General features: G+C 41.2%; 1 protein-coding gene across 4 annotated transcripts in view; it reads left to right on the forward strand.

Moving 5' to 3' along the window:
• The window catches only part of LOC106581644 (regulator of nonsense transcripts 3A), a 38699-nt gene that overhangs the window by 4239 nt on the left and 17038 nt on the right, over window positions 1-17422 (forward strand). For 3 of the 4 annotated variants that reach the window (XM_014163803.3, XM_014163801.3, XM_014163800.3), the window contains exons 2-4: window positions 9722-9828; window positions 10561-10667; window positions 12032-12130. In XM_014163803.3, coding sequence (XP_014019278.3) covers window positions 9722-9828; window positions 10561-10667; window positions 12032-12130 — 313 coding nt within the window. Of the gene's footprint in view, window positions 1-9721; window positions 9829-10560; window positions 10668-11900; window positions 12131-17422 lie in introns of all 4 variants that reach the window. The other variant, XM_082966929.1, reaches the window with a different exon arrangement.

Consider the following 17422-nt stretch of genomic DNA (forward strand, 5'->3'; position numbering starts at 1 on the left):
AATTTTATTTTATTTTGACTATAGGAGCATTAAAAACTGTAAGACTGGTCAATAGTTTCTGCCCAAGACCATCATGCTGCTGAAAAGCCACCACTAGACAGCTACCTACTGCCCCCTCCATTGACATTTACCCTACCCCCACCCCTGCAATGGACAAACAAAAGTTTGGACACACCTACTCATTCAAGGGTTTTTCTTTATTTTTTACTATTTTCTACATTGTAGAATAATAGTGAAGACATCAAAACTATGAAATAACACATATAGAATCATGTAGTAAACAAAAAAGTGGTAAACAAATCAAAATAGTCACCCTTTGCCTTGATGACAGCTTTGCACACTCTTGGCTTTCTCTCAACTAGCTTCAAGAGGTAGTCACCTGGAATGCATTTCAATTAACAGGTGTGCCTTGTTAAAAGTTAATTTGTGGAATTTCTTTCCTTCTTAATGCATTTGAGCCAATCAGTTGTGTTGTGACAAGGTAGGGGTGGTATAAAGAAGATAGCACTTTATGGTAAAAGACCAAGTCCATTTGATGGCAAGAGCAGCTCAAATAAGCGAAGAGAAATGACAGTCCATTACTTTACGACATGGTCAGTCAATACGGAACATTTCAAGAACTGAACGTTTCTTCAAGTGCAGTTGCAAAAACCATCAAGCGCTATGATGAAACTGGCTCTCATGAGGACCACCACAGGAAAGGGAGACCCAGAGTTACCTCTGCTGCAGAGGATAAGTTCAATAGAGTTACCAGCCTCAGGTTGTAGCCCAAATAAATGCTTCGCAGAGTTCAAGTAGCAGACACATCTCAGCATCAACTGTTCAGAGGAGACTGCGTGAATCAGGCCATTATGGTCAAATTGCTGCAAAGAAACCATTACTAAAGGACACCAATAAGAAGATGAGACTTGCTTGGGCCAAGAAACACGAGCAATGGACATTGAGACCGGTGGAAATCAGAGTTCAAATTTGAGATTTTTGGTTCCAATCACTGTGTCTTTGTGAGACGCAGAGTAGGTGAACAGATGATCTCTGCATGTGTGGTTCCCACCGTGAAGCATGAGGGAGGAGGTGTGGGGGTGCTTTGCTGGTGACAATGATTTATTTTGAATTCAAGGCAGACTTAACCAGCATGGCTACCACAGCCTTCTGCAGCAATACACCATCCCATCTGGTTTGCGCTTAGTGGGACTATCATTTGTTTTTCAACAGGACAATGACCCAACACACCTCCAGGCGGTGTAAGGGCTATTTCACCTAGAAGGAGAGTGATGGAGTGCTGCATCAGATGACCTGGCCTCCACAATCACCCGACCTTAACCCAATTGAGATGGTTTGGGATGAGTTGGATGCTGAGTGAAGGGAAAGCAGCCAACAAGTGCTCAGAATATGTGGAAACTCCTTCAAGACTTGAATCGTTCCTCATGAAGCTGGTTGAGAGAATGCCAAGAATGTGCAAAGCTGTCATCAAGGCAAAGGATGGCTACTTTGAGGAATTAAAAATATTTGTTTAACACTTTTGTTTACTACATGATTCCATATGTGTTATTTCATAGTTGTGATGTCTTCATTATTATTCTACAATGTAGTAAATAGTGAAAATCAAGAAAAACCCTTGAATGAATAGGTTTGTCCAAACTTTTGACTGGTACTGTATGCATATACCAATATTTATATTTTAAATCATTATTTCATTCACTTCTCTTTTTGGCCTGTACTGTTGGAGCTCATAGTTTACGAATAGCACTGTACTCTGCAAATACATCTAATCAAATATAAACATATCTAGCTACAACCAGGTCTGCCCCGAGTACAATCGTGGCCAAAAGTTTTGAGAATTACACAAATATACATTTTCACCAAGTCTGCTGCCTCAGTTTGTATGATGGCAATTTGCATATACCCCAGAATGTTATGAAGAGTGATCAGATGAATTGCAATTAATTGCAAAGTCCCTCTTTGCCATGCAAATGAACTGAATCCCCCAAAAACATTTCCACTGCATTTCAGCCCTGCCACAAAAGGACCAGCTGACATCATGTCAGTGATTCTCTCGTTAACACAGGTGTGAGTGTTGATGAGGACAAGGCTGGAGATCACTCTGTCATGCTGATTGAGTTTTAATAACAGACTGGAAGCTTCAAAAGGAGGGTGGTGCTTGGAACCATTGTTCTTCCTCTGTCAATCATGGTTATCTGCAAGGAAACGCGTGCCGTCATCATTGCTTTGCACAAAAAGGGCTTCACAGGCAAGGATATTGCTGCCAGTAAGATTGCACCTAAATCAACCATTTATCGGATCATCAAGACCTTCAAGGAGAGCGGTTCAATTGTTGTGAAGAAGGCTTCAGGGCGCCCAAGAAAGTCCAGCAAGCACCAGGACCGTCTCCTAGTTGATTCAGCTGCGAGATCGGGGCACCACCAGTACAGAGCTTGCTCAGGAATGGCAGCAGGCAGGTGTGAGTGCATCTGCATGTACAGTGAGGCGACTACTTTTGGAGGATGGCCTGGTGTCAAGAAGGGCTGCAAAGAAGCCACTTCTCTCCAGGAAAAACATCAGAGAGACTGATATTCTGCAAAAGGTACAGAGTTTGGACTGCTGATGACTGGGGTAAAGTCATTTTCTCTGATGAATCCCCTTTCCGATTGTTTGGGGCATCCGGAAAAAAGCTTGTCCAGAGAAGACAAGGTGAGCGCTACCATCAGTCCTGTGTCATGCCAACAGTAAAGCATCCTGAGACCATTCATGTGTCGGGTTGCTTCTCAGCCAAGGGAGTGGGCTTACTCACAATTTTGCCTAAGAACACGCCATGAATAAAGAATGGTACCAACACATCCTCCGAGAGCAACTTCTCCCAACCATCCAGGAACAGTTTGGTGACGAACAATGCCTTTTCCAGCATGATGGAGCACCTTGCCATAAGGCAAAAGTGATAACGAAGTGGCTCGGGGAACAAAACATCGATATTTTGGGTCCATGGCCAGGAAACTCCCCAGACCTTAATCCCATTGAGAACTTGTGGTCAATCCTCAAGAGGTGGGTGGACAAACAAAACCCCACAAATTCTGACAAACTCCATGCATTGATTATGCAAGAATGGGCTGCCATCAGTCAGGATGTGGCCCAGAAGTTAACTTCTTTGGGATAGGGGGCAGTATTTTCACGGCCGGATAAAAAACATACCCGATTTAATCTGGTTACTACTCCTGCCCAGAAACTACAATATGCATATAATTAGTAGATTTGGATAGAAAACACCCTAAAGTTTCTAAAACTGTTTGAATGGTGTCTGTGAGTATAACAGAACTCATATGGCAGGCAAAAACCTGAGAAGATTCCATGCAGGAAGTGCCCTGTCTGACAATTTGTTGTCCTTCTGTTGCATCTCTATCGAAATTACAGCGTCTGAGCTGTTACATGACACTTTCTAAGGCTTCCATTGGCTCTCTAAAGCCGCCAGAAAGTGGAATGGGGTGTCTGCTGTCTCTGGGCAAAGTATAGGAGCAGAGTTTGTAAGTGGTCAGCCTGGGGACAGTGAGACTGGAGATGCGCGGTCACGAGAACTCGCCATTTTTTCTTTCTCTCTTTGAATGAATACATTGTTGCCCGGTTGGAATATTATCGCTATTTTACGAGAAAAATAGCATAAAAATTGATTTGTTTGACATGCTTCTAAGTACGGTAATGGAATATTTTGCTTAGTTTTTTTGTCACGAAATGCGCTCGCGCGTTACCCTTCGGATAGTGACCTGAACGCACGAACAAAACTGAGGTATTTGGATATAACTATGGATTATTTGGAACCAAAACAACATTTGTTGTTGAAGTAGAAGTCCTGGGAGTGCATTCTGACGAAGAACAGCAAAGGTAATCCAATTTTTCTAAGAATAATTCTTAGTTTAGGCTGCCCCGACATTGGCGGGTCTGAATAGCTAGCCTTGATGGCCGAGCTATGTACTCAGAATATTGCAAAATGTGCTTTCGCTGAAAAGCTATTTTAAAATCAGACATAGCGATTGCATAAAGGAGTTCTGTATCTATAATTCTTAACCTGTTGGGGCTAGGGGGCAGTATTTTCACGGCTGGATAAAAAAAACGTACCCGATTTAATCTGGTTACTAATCCTACCCAGTAACTAGAATATGCATATACTTATTATATATGGATAGAAAACGCCCTAAAGTTTCTAAAACTGTTTGAATGGTGTCTGTGAGTATAACAGAACTCATTTGGCAGGCAAAACCCTGAGACATTTTCTGACAGGAAGTGGATACCTGATGTGTTGAATTACCTTTAAGCCTATGCCATTGAAACACACAGGGGTTGATTAATGTTTTGGCACTTCCTATTGCTTCCACTAGATGTCACCAGCCTTTACAAAGTGTTTTGAGTCTTTTACTGTGAGATCTGACCGAACAAGAGCCATGGAACGGTGATGGCCGATTAGACTCTGGCGCGCGAGTTCATGTTGGGTACCCTCGTTCCAATACGTTATAAAAGAGAATGCATTCGTCCACCTTGAATATTATTCATGTTCTGGTTAAAAAAGGCCCTAATGATTTATGCTATACAACGTTTGACATGTTTGAACGAACGTAAATATATTTTTTCCCCTCGTTCATGAAGTGAAGTCCGGCGGGCTTAGATCATGTGCTAACAAGACGGAGATTTTTGGACATAAATGATGAGCTTTTTTGAACAAAACTACATTCGTTATGGACCTGTGATACCTGGAAGTGACATCTGATGAAGAGAATCAAAGGTAATGGATTATTTACATAGTATTTTCGATTTTAGATCTCCCCAACATGGCGGCTAGTCTGTATCGCAATGCGTATTTTTCTGGGCGCAGTGCTCAGATTATTGCAAAGTGTGATTTCCCAGTAAGGTTATTTTTAAATCTGGCAAGTTGATTGCGTTCAAGAGATGTAAATCTATAATTCTTTAAATGACAATATAATATTTTACCAATGTTTTCTAATTTTAATTATTTAATTTGTGGTGCTGACTTGACTGCCGGTTATTGGAGGGAAACGATTTCCTCAACATCAATGCCATAGTAAAACGCTGTTTTTGGATATAAATATGAACTTGATAGAACTAAAAATGCATGCATTGTCTAACATAATGTCTTAGGAGTGTCATCTGATGGAGATTGTAAAAGGTTAGTGCATCATTTTAGCTGGCTTTATGGTTTTGGTGACCCTGTCTTTGAATTGACAAAACATTACACACAGCTATTGTCAATGTACTCTCCTAACATAATCTAACTTTATGCTTTCGCCGTAAAACCTTTTTGAAATCGGACAACGTGGTTAGATTAAGGAGATGTTTATCTTTCAAAGGGTGTAAGATAGTTGTATGTTTGAAAAATTTGAATTTTGACATTTATTTGGTTTCAAATTTGCCGCTCTTGAAATGCACCTGCTGTTGATGGAGTGCACCACGGGGGGGACGCTAGCGTCCCACCTAGCCCATAGAGGTTAAAGGTTGAGACTGAGTCTGCTTCTCTCACATTGGTAGGCAGACCATTCCATAAAAATGGAGCTCTATAGGAGAAAGCCCTACCTCCAGCCGTTTGCTTAGAAATTCTAGGGACAATTAGGAGGCCTGCGTCTTGTGACCGTAGCGTACATGTAGGTATGTACGGCAGGACCAAATCGGAAAGATAGGTAGGAGCAAGCCCATGTAATGCTTTGTAGGTTAGCAGTAAAACCTTGAAATCAGCCCTTGCCTTAACAGGAAGCCAGTGTAGGGAGGCTAGCACTGGAGTAATATGATCAAATATTTTGGTTCTAGTCAGGATTCTAGCAGCCGTATTTAGCACTAACTGAAGTTTGTTTAGTGCTTTAACCGGGTAGCCGGAAAGTAGAGCATTGCAGTAGTCCAGCCTAGAAGTAACAAAAGCATGGATTAATTTTTCTGCGTCATTTTTGGACAGAAAGTTTCTGATTTTTGCAATGTTACGTAAATGGAAAAAAGCTGTCCTTGAAACAGTCTTGATATGTTCTTCAAAAGAGAGATCAGGGTCCAGAGTAACGCCGAGGTCCTTCACAGTTTTATTTGAGACGACTGTACAACCATCCAGATTAATTGTCAGATTCAACAGAAGATCTCTTTGTTTCTTGGGACCTAGAACAAGCATCTCTGTTTTGTCCGAGTTTAAAAGTAGAAAGTTTGCAGCCATCCACTTCTTTATGTCTGAAACACAGGCTTCTAGCGAGGGCAATTTTGGGGCTTCACCATGTTTCATTGAAATGTACAGCTGTGTGTCGTCCGCATAGCAGTGCAATTTAACATTATGTTTTCGAATGACATCCCCAAGATGTAAAATATATAGTGAACACAATAGTGGTCCTAAAACGGAACCTTGAGGAACACCGAAATTTACAATTGATTTGTCAGAGGACAAACCATTCACAGAGACAAACTGATATCTTGCCGACAGATAAGATCTAAACCAGGCCAGAACTTGTCCATGTAGACCAATTTGGGTTTCCAATCTCTCCAAAAGAATGTGGTGATCGATGGTATCAAAAGCGGCACTAAGATCTAGGAGCACGAGGACAGATGCAGAGCCTTGGTCTGACGTCATTAAAAGGTCATTTACCACCTTCACAAGTGCAGTCTCAGTGCTATGATGGGGTCTAAAACCAGACCGAAGCGTTTCGTATACATTGTTTGTCTTCAGGAAGGCAGTGAGTTGCTGTGCAACAGCTTTTTCTAAAATTTTTGAGAGGAATGGAAGATTCGATATAGGCCGATAGTTTTTTATAATTTCTTGATCAAGATTCGGCTTTTTCAAGAGAGGCTTTATTACTGCCACTTTTAGTGAGCTTGGTACACATCCGGTGGATAGAGAGCCATTTATTATGTTCAACATAGGAGGGCCAAGCACAGGAAGCACCTCTTTCAGTAGTTTAGTTGGAATAGGGTCCAGTATGCAGCTTGAGGGTTTGGAGGCCATGATTATTTTCATCATTGTGTCAAGAGATATAGTACTAAAACACTTTAGTATCTCCCTTGATCCTAGGTCCTGGCAGAGTTGTGTAGACTCAGGACAATGGAGCTTTGGAGGAATACCCAGATTTAAAGAGGAGTCTGTAATTTGCTTTCTAATGATCATGATCTTTTCCTCAAAGAAGTTCATAAATGTATTACTGCTTAAGTGAAAGCCATCCTCCATTTGCGAAGGCTGCTTTTTAGTTAGCTTTGCGACAGTATCAAAAAGAAATTTCGGATTGTTCTTATTTTCCTCAATTAAGTTGGAAAAATAGGATGATCGAGCAGCAGTGAGGGCTCTTCGATACTGCACGGTACTGTCTTTCCAAGCTAGTCGGAAGACTTCCAGTTTGGTGTGGCGCCATTTCCGTTCCAATTTTCTGGAAGCTTGCTTCAGAGCTCGTGTATTTTCTGTATACCAGGGAGCTAGTTTCTTATGACAGATGTTTTTAGTTTTTAGGGGTGCAACTGCATCTAGGGTATTGCGCAAGGTTAAATTGAGTTCCTCGGTTAGTTGGTTAACTGATTGTTGTCCTCTGACGTCCTTGGGTAGGCAGAGGGAGTCTGGAAGGGCATCAAGGAATCTTTGGGTTGTCTGAGAATTTATAGCACGACTTTTAATGCTCCTTGGTTGGGGTCTGAGCAGATTATTTGTTGCGATTGCAAACGTAATAAAATGGTGGTCCGATAGTCCAGGATTATGAGGAAAAACATTAAGATCCACAACATTTATTCCATGGGACAAAACTAGGTCCAGAGTATGACTGTGGCAGTGAGTAGGTCCAGAGACATGTTGGACAAAACCCACTGAGTCGATGATGGCTCCGAAAGCCTTTTGGAGTGGGTCTGTGGACTTTTCCATGTGAATGTTAAAGTCACCAAAAATTAGAATATTATCTGCTATGACTACAAGATCCGATAGGAATTCAGGGAACTCAGTAAGGAACACTGCATATGGCCCAGGAGGCCTGTAAACAGTAGCTATAAAAAGTGAGTGAGTAGGCTGCATAGATTTCATGACTAGAAGCTCAAAAGACGAAAACGTCATTGTTTTTTTTTTGTAAATTGAAATTTGCTATCGTAAATGTTAGCAACACCTCCGCCTTTGACGGATGCACGGGGGGTATGGTCACTAGTGTAACCAGGGGGTGAGGCCTCATTTAACACAGTAAGTTCATCAGGCTTAAGCCATGTTTCAGTCAGGCCAATCACATCAAGATTATGATCAGTGATTAGTTCATTGACTATAACTGCCTTGGAAGTGAGGGATCTAACATTAAGTAACCCAATTTTGAGATGTGAGGTATCACAATCTCTTTCAATAATGGCAGGAATGGAGGAGGTCTTTATACTAGTGAGATTACTAAAGCGAACACCGCCATTTTTAATTTTGCCCAACCTAGATCGAGGCACAGACACGGTCTCAATGGGGAAAGCTGAGCTGACTACGCTGACTGTGCTAGTGGCAGACTCCACTAAGCTGGCAGGCTGGCTAACAGCCTGCTGCCTGGCCTGCACCCTATTTCATTGTGGAGCTAGAGGAGTTAGAGCCCTGTCTATGTTCGTAGATAAGATGAGAGCACCCCTCTAGCTAGGATGGAGTCCGTCACTCCTCAACAGGCCAGGCTTGGTCCTGTTTGTGGGTGAGTCCCAGAAAGAGGGCCAATTATCTACAAATTCTATCTTTTGGGAGGGGCAGAAAACAGTCTTCAACCAGCGATTGAGTTGTGAGACTCTGCTGTAGAGCTCATCACTCCCCCTAACTGGGAGGGGGCCAGAGACAATTAATCGATGCCGACACATCTTTCTAGCTGATTTACATGCTGAAGCTATGTTGCGCTTGGTGACCTCTGACTGTTTCATCCTAACATCGTTGGTGCCGACGTGGATAACAATATCTCTATACTCTCTACACTCGCCAGTTTTAGCTTTAGCCAGCACCGTCTTTAGATTAGCCTTAACGTCGGTAGCCCTGCCCCCTGGTAAACAGTGTATGATCGCTGGATGATTAGTTTTAAGTCTAATACTGCGGGTAATGGAGTCGCCAATGACTAGGGTTTTCAATTTGTCAGAGCTAATGGTCATGTCAATAGCCTTTGACACTTCTGAAATGCTTGTAATTATACTTCAGTATTCCATAGTAACATCTGACAAAAATATCTAAAGACACTGAAGCAGCAAACTTTGTGGAAATTAATATTTATGTCATTCTCAAAACTTTTGGCCACGGCCGTACAGTCTTGATTTACATTTATGCGACGCTGCTAATGCAGCAGGCGTGAAAAGAAACGGAACCCCTGTTCTGATAGTTTTAACCTGATTGGCTGATTGTGATACACAACATCCAGGATTAGTATTTAGCCACTATCATGGTGGTGGAAAATGGTGTGTCATAAGGAAAGTGCACATATTTTCCCATTTTTTTAATGGTTTATCACCATTAAGTTGAGGAAATCAAAGCCTATGCAGCCTAAATGTATATATTTTTTTAAGTACAAACGATCCAACAGGGATACGAATGTATTGCCGACCTGCATACAATGCATTTGGATCGTAAGATGACACAACTCAATATCGCTGTCTGCCGGCCTTTGGGCTATGATAAAGAAGACATTCCAACTTTGCTCATGACCTTGAATGTCTTTGATGTCTTGGCAATTTTTGTGTAATTTCAACCCACTATTCTGTGTTTGTGCATTTATGTCCTTCTCGGTTCCAGGTAGTAATAAGGCGACTTCCACCCAACCTGTCCAAGGACCAGCTGGAAGAACAGCTCAGTCCTCTTCCATCCTATGACTACTTCGAGTTTTTCCCTGCTGATCAAAGGTGAATATTTAGAACATTTAATGCAATGATACCATGTGTTGGGACAGAGTGCCTGTCAGGGGCAGATTGGGACCCCACACCGGCCCATTTCTTTCCTCGAGGCCCCCGCATAGAGGGTGTTCTTTAATGGAAGCCTCTCCAACAAAATCCAGGTAGAATCAGGAAATCCCCAGGGCAGCTGTCTAGGCCCCTTACTTTTTTCAATCTTTACTAACGACATGTCACTGGCTCTGAGTAGCTGCTGCCTTGGCAATGGGGATCCATAATAAATATAAAATACACCGGCCCATTTTTTTCCCCTTGAGGCCCCTGTCATTAACTGGCTAATTATCAAAAACCCACTGGGCTAAAATGCCCACTGGGCTAAAATGGACCAGCCCATTGCCCGAAATGCCAGATTGACAGTACAGATCAGTGTTTTTCTCAGATTCATGCTGCATCGTGTGATGCCAACATCATGATATTGACATTCCCCACCTATCAAACAATTGACTTCACCTAACCTCTGCTATTGAAACCTATTCAGCTTGAGTGGATACATTCAAAATGATCTGTTCAAAACAAAGAAAGGACACTAGCACAGCCATCTAATTATTAGGCTACCATCTCAAAGCAGGGACTGGAGAAGAGAATGTCATCATCATGCCTATGGAGTCACCCTATTAAGCCCACACTCTAGATAGGCTGCTCTCGTGGAATGGGTTTCTAAGATAACCTGCTCATTTCCCGCAGCCTCTATCCACACCTGTTCTCCAGAGTTTACATTAACTTCAGAAACCCCGAAGACATCCTACTCTTCAGAGACCGCTTTGATGGCTATGTTTTCATTGACAACAAAGGTACCTTTTTCACGTAGACCTATAATACAAACGTCATGAGGCAGTTTCCCAGACACACCAGTCTAGTCCTGGACTAAAATGCATTTTTGATGGAGATTCTCTATTGGGCTTGCTTTTTAGTACAGGACTAGGCTTAACCTGTGTCCTGGAAACCTCTCCTAAATATTTCTTATTACCAATGTGTTAGTGCTTAGTAGTTAGTGTTTACACAATGTTATAATGTTTTTCAGCACATGAAAGTAGGTAGTGGTATAGTGCTATATATACACTGAACAAAAATATAAACACTGCATGCAACAACTTCAACAGCTTCCAGTGTTTTCAAATTGCGCATTCAAATTGCCATTGATAAAATTGTGTTCATTGTCCATAGCTTATGCCTGCCCATACCATAACCCCACCGCTACCATGGTGCACTCTGTTCACAACATTGACATCAGCAAACCACTCGTCCACACGACGCCATCTGCCCGGTACAGTTGAAACCATGATATATCTGTGAAGAGCACACTACTCCAGTGTGCCAGTGGCCATCGAAGGTGAGCATTTGCCCACTGAAGTCGGTTATGACGCCGAACTGCAGTCAGGTCAAGACCCTGGTGACGACGACGAGCATTCAGATGAGCTTCCCTTAGACGGTTTCTGACAGTTTGTGCAGAAATTCTTCGGTTGTGCAAACCCACAGTTTCATCAGCTGTCTGGGTGGGTGGTGACGTTTATGGTAGAGAAATTACCATTCAATTCTCTGACAACAGCTCTGGTGGACATTTCTTCAGTCAGCATGCCAATTGCACGCTCCATCAAAACTTGAGACGTGTGACAAAACTGCACATTTTGTCTCAAGCACAAGGTGCACCTGTGTAATGATCATGCTGTTTAATCAGCTTCTTGATATGCCACACCTGTCAGGTGGATGGATTATCTTGGCAAAGGAGAAATGCTCACAAACAGGGATGTAAACACATTTTTGCAAAACATTTGAGAGAAATAAGCTTTTTGTGTATGAACATTTATGCAATCTTTTATTTCAGCTCATAAAACATGGGACACTTTGCATGTTGCGTTGGTATTTTTGTTCAGTGTATAATTCAATAAATATGTTAGGCTATGTGTTTTAACATCCCCAACGGTCAGTTTTCAGTGTTCTGTTGTGATGCTCCATGGGATTTTGTTTATGGTGCTAAGTGACAAACAATGACGTCTCTCTCTCTCTCTCTCTCTCTCTCTCTGTAGGTGTGTGTGCTCTAATCTTCATGAGACAAGAGGATTATCCTTCTACAGCCACAGGTGCCATGGTAATGGTTTGATCTGTGTCAGGTGTCTGTGTCTAATGATTATCTGTCTCTATGTCAATATTTGCTCAGGCCAGGAGTACCCAGCTGTGGTAGAGTTTGCCCCCTTTCAGAAAGTCTCCAAGAAGAAGCTCAAAAAGAAAGATTCCAAAGCTGGAAGCATTGAAGAAGGTAGGTGCTGGACTTGTCTCTAATCAGAAACTATCCAGACATACAGCTTGGATACCTGATTGTTTCTGCATTCATTGTCAAAACACATTGGGACAGACAGAGACTTGCACCCAAGCTTCCTTTTAAGTGTATAGTATATGTGTTTTCAGACCCCTCATTGTACTTCATGCATTGATTCAGCATCTGCTGAATAACACAAATATAAAATTTAGGCCGTGGATATGGATACAGTGTTTTCGCCCACGCCCCGCCGGAAATCTCTTTCTCAAAGCTAAGGATTCAGATCATGTTCTGCGCATGTGATATTTTACTCACAAATTCGTTTTTCTAACATAGCTGCTGCTCTCACACTCCTTCCTTTACGTTTTGCTCTTTACTCACCTTCTGAACCTGTGACATGGTGAGGTTGGACTCAGGTGCAGAGAATGGACCAGACGAGGAATCAGTGGTTAACCTGTTGGGGCTAGGGGGCAGTATTTGCACGGCCGGATAAAAAACGTACCCGATTTAATCTGGTTACTACTCCTGCCCAGTACCTAGAATATGCATATAATTATTGGCTTTGGATAGAAAACACCCTAAACTTTCTAAAACTGTTTGAATGGTGTCTGTGAGTATAACATATAATGTCACATAAACCCAAACCACAGCTAAATGCAGCACTAACCTTTGATGATCTTCATCAGATGACAACCCTAGGACATTATGTTATAAAATGCATGCATGTTTTGTTCAATCAAGTTCATATTTATATCAAAAACCAGCTTTTTACATTAGCATGTGACTAGCATGTGACTAGCATTCCCACCGAACACTGCCGGTGAATTTACTAAATTACTCACGATAAACGTTCACAAAAAACATAACAATTATTTTAAGAATTATAGATACAGAACTCCTCTATGCACTCGCTATGTCCGATTTTAAAATAGCTTTTCGGTGAAAGCACATTTTGCAATATTCTCAGTAGATAGCCCGGCATCACAGGGCTAGCTATTTAGACACCCAGCAAGTTTAGCACTCACCAAAGTCAGATTTACTAGAAGAAAAATGTTATTACCTTTGCTGTTCTTCGTCAGAATGCACTCCCAGGACTTCTACTTCAATAACAAATGTTGGTTTGGTCCCAAATAATCCATTGTTATATCCAAACAGCGGTGTTTTGTTCGTGCGTTCAAGACACTATCCGAAAGGGTAAATAAGGGTGACGAGCATGGCGCATTTCGTGACAAAACATTTCTAAATATTCCATTACCGTACTTCGAAGCATGTCAACCGCTGTTTAAAATCAATTTTTATGCAATTTTTCTCGTAAAAAAGCGATAATATTCCGACCGGGAAATCGTTTTTTATTACAAAGAGAGTTTTTGTAAAAGCATGCTATCCCCTCATGCACGAGCCTCAGTCTAATGGCCCTCTGATAGAGCACTTGCCAAATGCGCTAATGTGTTTCAGCCTGGGGATGGAATTACATCGTTCAGCTTTTTCCCGCCTTCTGAGAGCCCATGGGAGCCGTAGGAAGTGTCACGTCATGCCAGAGATCCCCTGTATTTGTTAGAGATGATCAAGGAGGGCAAGAAATGGTCAGACAGGCCACTTCCTGTAAGGAATCTTCTCAGGTTTTGGCCTGCCAAATGAGTTCGGTTATACTCAGACACCATTCAAACAGTTTTAGAAACTTTAGGGTGTTTTCTATCCAAAGCCAATAATTATATGCATATTCTAGTTACTGGGCAGGAGTAGTAACCAGATTAAATCGGGTACGTTTTTTATCCGGCCGTGCAAATACTGCCCCCTAGCCCCAACAGGTTAAAGGTCTTACTCACATCGGCTGCAGATGTTAGTAAGTCCCCCGGAACAGTCCCCAGTCCCCTGGAACAGCTGATGTTCTCATGCATGTTTCAGTGTTACTTGCCTCGAAGCGAGCATAGAAGTAAATTTAGCTCGTCTGGTAGGCTCGTGTCACTGGGCAACTCACTTGTCTGACCACATGCATGATGACGAGTTTCTCACACGACTGGCCTATCTGGGTGATGTTTTTTCTCGCCTGAATGATCTTAATCTAGGATTACAGAGACTCTCCGGCAAACTATATTCAATGTGCGGGACAAAATTGAGGCTATGATTAAGAAGTTGGAGCTCTTTTTCTGTGCGTTAACACACAGGTCTTTCCATCATTGTATGATTTTTTTGTGTGCAAATGAACTCAAGCTTACGGACAATGTCAAATGTGATATAGCGAAGCACCTGAGTGAGCTGGGTGCGATTATTATGCTGGTACTTTCCTTTAACGGACGACACAAACAACTGGATTCGTTATCAATTTTATGCCCTGCCTCCAATCCATTTACCGATATCTGAACAAGAGAGCCTCATCGAAATTGCAACAAGCAGTTCTGTGAAAATTTAATTTAATTTAATCAGAAGCCACTGGCAGATTTCTGGATAGGGCAGCACTCAGAGTTCCTTGCTGTTAAATCGCGCTGTTAAGACACTGATGCCCTTTGCAACCATGTATCTATGTGAGAGTGGATTCTCGGCCATCACTAGCATGAGTACTAAATACAGGCACAGACTGTGTGTGGAAAATGATTTAAGACTGAGACTCTCTCCGATACAACCCAACATTGCAGAGTTGTGTGCATCCTTTCAAGAACACCCTTCTCATTAACCTATGGTGAGGTATTCACAATTTTGAATGAAGAAAATGGTTTTATATGTAAGATGGTTAAATAAAGAGCAAAATTATTGATACTTTTTTATTATTATTTGTGCCCTGGTCCTATAAGAGCTCTATGTCACTTCCCACGAGCCGGGTTGTGACAAAAACTCACACTCATTCTTATGTTTAACAAATGTATCGTATAGTGTGTGTGTGGCAGGCTTACAATGATGGCAAAAAACAATATTTGAGAGTGTGCTGACCCTGGTGCTAGAGGAAGTACGCAGCTGGAGGTTGAATGTTTGAAGGGGTACGGGACTATAAAAAGTTTGTCAACCACTGGTGTAGAGAAAGGTGAGGAGACACATTAAAGAAGGATTTTTAACCCTTGAGACAATTAAGACATGGATTGTGTATGTGTGCCATTCAGAGGGTAAATGTGCAAGACAAAAGAGTTAAGTGCCTTTGAACAGGGTATGGTAGTAGGTTGGATGGGTAAGGTATTCTTAATGTTTTGTACACTCAGTGTATGCTGCCGTATAGTGGCAAGAGTAAATAGCTGCATGTAACTCAGCAGCTCAGAAGAGCATGAAGTTGCTAGACTGCCTGTTTGTTGTCAGTATTACAAACATAAGCTTGACAGAAAGTTTGTATGAACATGTCAAGAATGTAGGCCTATTCTGTGTAAAACATGTAAATAGCTGCATGTAGCCTACTTAACCCTGCAAAAAAACATGACATCAAGCTTATGCTTACTGGGGCATGTAATGCAAAGTTCGATTTTTATTTTATTTTTGTAGTTTGTTGGAAATTGTGCTTATGCTTAATAGCCAGGGTTGGGTATGTTACTTTCTAAATGTAATCTGTTACTAGTTACCTGTCCAAAATTGTAATCAGTAACCTAACTTTTGGATTACCCAAACTCAGTAACGTAATCTGATTACATTCAGTTACTTTTAGATTACTTTCCCTTTAAGAGGCATTAGAAGAAGACAAAAATGTATGTTACCAATTGAACAACATCATTGCAGGATAAATCAATGTTAAAGTTTACATAGCTGGCCATATATGGATGTTAAACTTTATGGGTTGGTTATGTAAGGCTTCTTCTAACCCATCGCTTTCTACTACATATAATAATACGATTAAATTATATCTTTACATTAAAAACCAAAGTCTATCAGAATTCCAGTCATTTCAACTCAGGACTTATTAACCAGCCTACTCTGTTGTTTATGATTGTGTTGCCATGGAGGACTGATTGGGCTCATTGATTCGAGTTGAAAAATAAATGCTGCGCTCATGGAATGGCATACTTTGAGCACTACTGAAAAGTGCTATTTACATGTGAAAAATGAATGCCATATGCATTTGCTATAGGCCTATTGTTTACCTTTTTGTTGGTAACACTTTGATACCTTGATAATATGCAGCTGTTTAAAGGGTAAATCCATAGATGAAACAATAACAAAACGGGATGCCCCGCATCTGTTTTGGTAAAAAGCTGAGGGATGGGCGTGGAGAAATGTAACCTTATCTCATGATATCAAAATGATTGTTTTAACCTTGTTATGAGGCTATACAGTGTTTGTTTACATTTAACATGTTTACAAACATTGGAGAAAAACAAGCTTATATCATGGAGTGTGGCAGTTGAACTAAGCTCATGAGGCATTTATAAGTTATATTCTTCAAGAATCAATGGATGTGTGTGTATATATATATATATAAGTCCAAAAATGGATGTAGCAACTACAGATTGCCCCTTTTAAGTCTATTAAAAGTGTGCGAGTTTGAGCATGTGTCCATTAGGCCTATAGATTTGTTCTTTTATCAGCATGAATTAGATTGAGCAATTAAAGCCCCACTTGTATTCCATAGGCTGGGATCTGCACAAAGCAGCTGTTGCAAGAGTGCATTTTTCACTGGCTGTCCTCTAGTTTAAAAAACAATGATTGATAGGCAGCTTAAAGTTCTTGAATTCAACCATTATTGGGTTCAAATTCACATTTAGATTTGTGAACAGCCATCCACAACAACCACAATCCACAAGGCACAAATAGCTAAATGAGAGAGCAGCAGAAGTGATTCACATCAATGCTCTATGTAGATATCAATAATAAGTGATATCCATATCGCTGTAGACTACACCACTGCTGTCATCCTCACCTCCAAGCGTTTATTCAAGTTGGATAATCTTTGGATGCCGACAGCAGTTGCACCATTGGAAGGCATAGATCGGACTGTAGCCAACAAAAGCCTATTCCTGCTCTTTTCCCGCATTCCATCAAACCCATTTGGTGTGTCATCAAAGTGGTCTCTGACTTGTGGTCAGACTCACTCAGGTGGAACAAACTTGAACTTGCGTCTTTTTTCAATGCTGATTTGAATGTTATTGAGAAAACAGAGAAGTGTCGAAGATGTTTTTTCTCGCAAACATCCTTTCTGAATTTAAAAGTAATCCTCAAAGTAATCAAATAAGAATTTGTTCTTAACTGACATTCCTAGTTAAATAAAGGTTACATTTATTATTTATTTTTTAAATCTAGTTTTTCAAACATATATGTAATCTGATTACTGTCTTTTTGCTGGTAACGTAACAGATTACGGTTACAGTTTTTTGTAATCCC

Source organism: Salmo salar, chromosome 21 (genome assembly GCF_965601325.2).
Source record: "Salmo salar chromosome 21, fSalSal1, whole genome shotgun sequence".
Classification (NCBI taxonomy): Eukaryota; Metazoa; Chordata; class Actinopteri; order Salmoniformes; family Salmonidae; genus Salmo; species Salmo salar.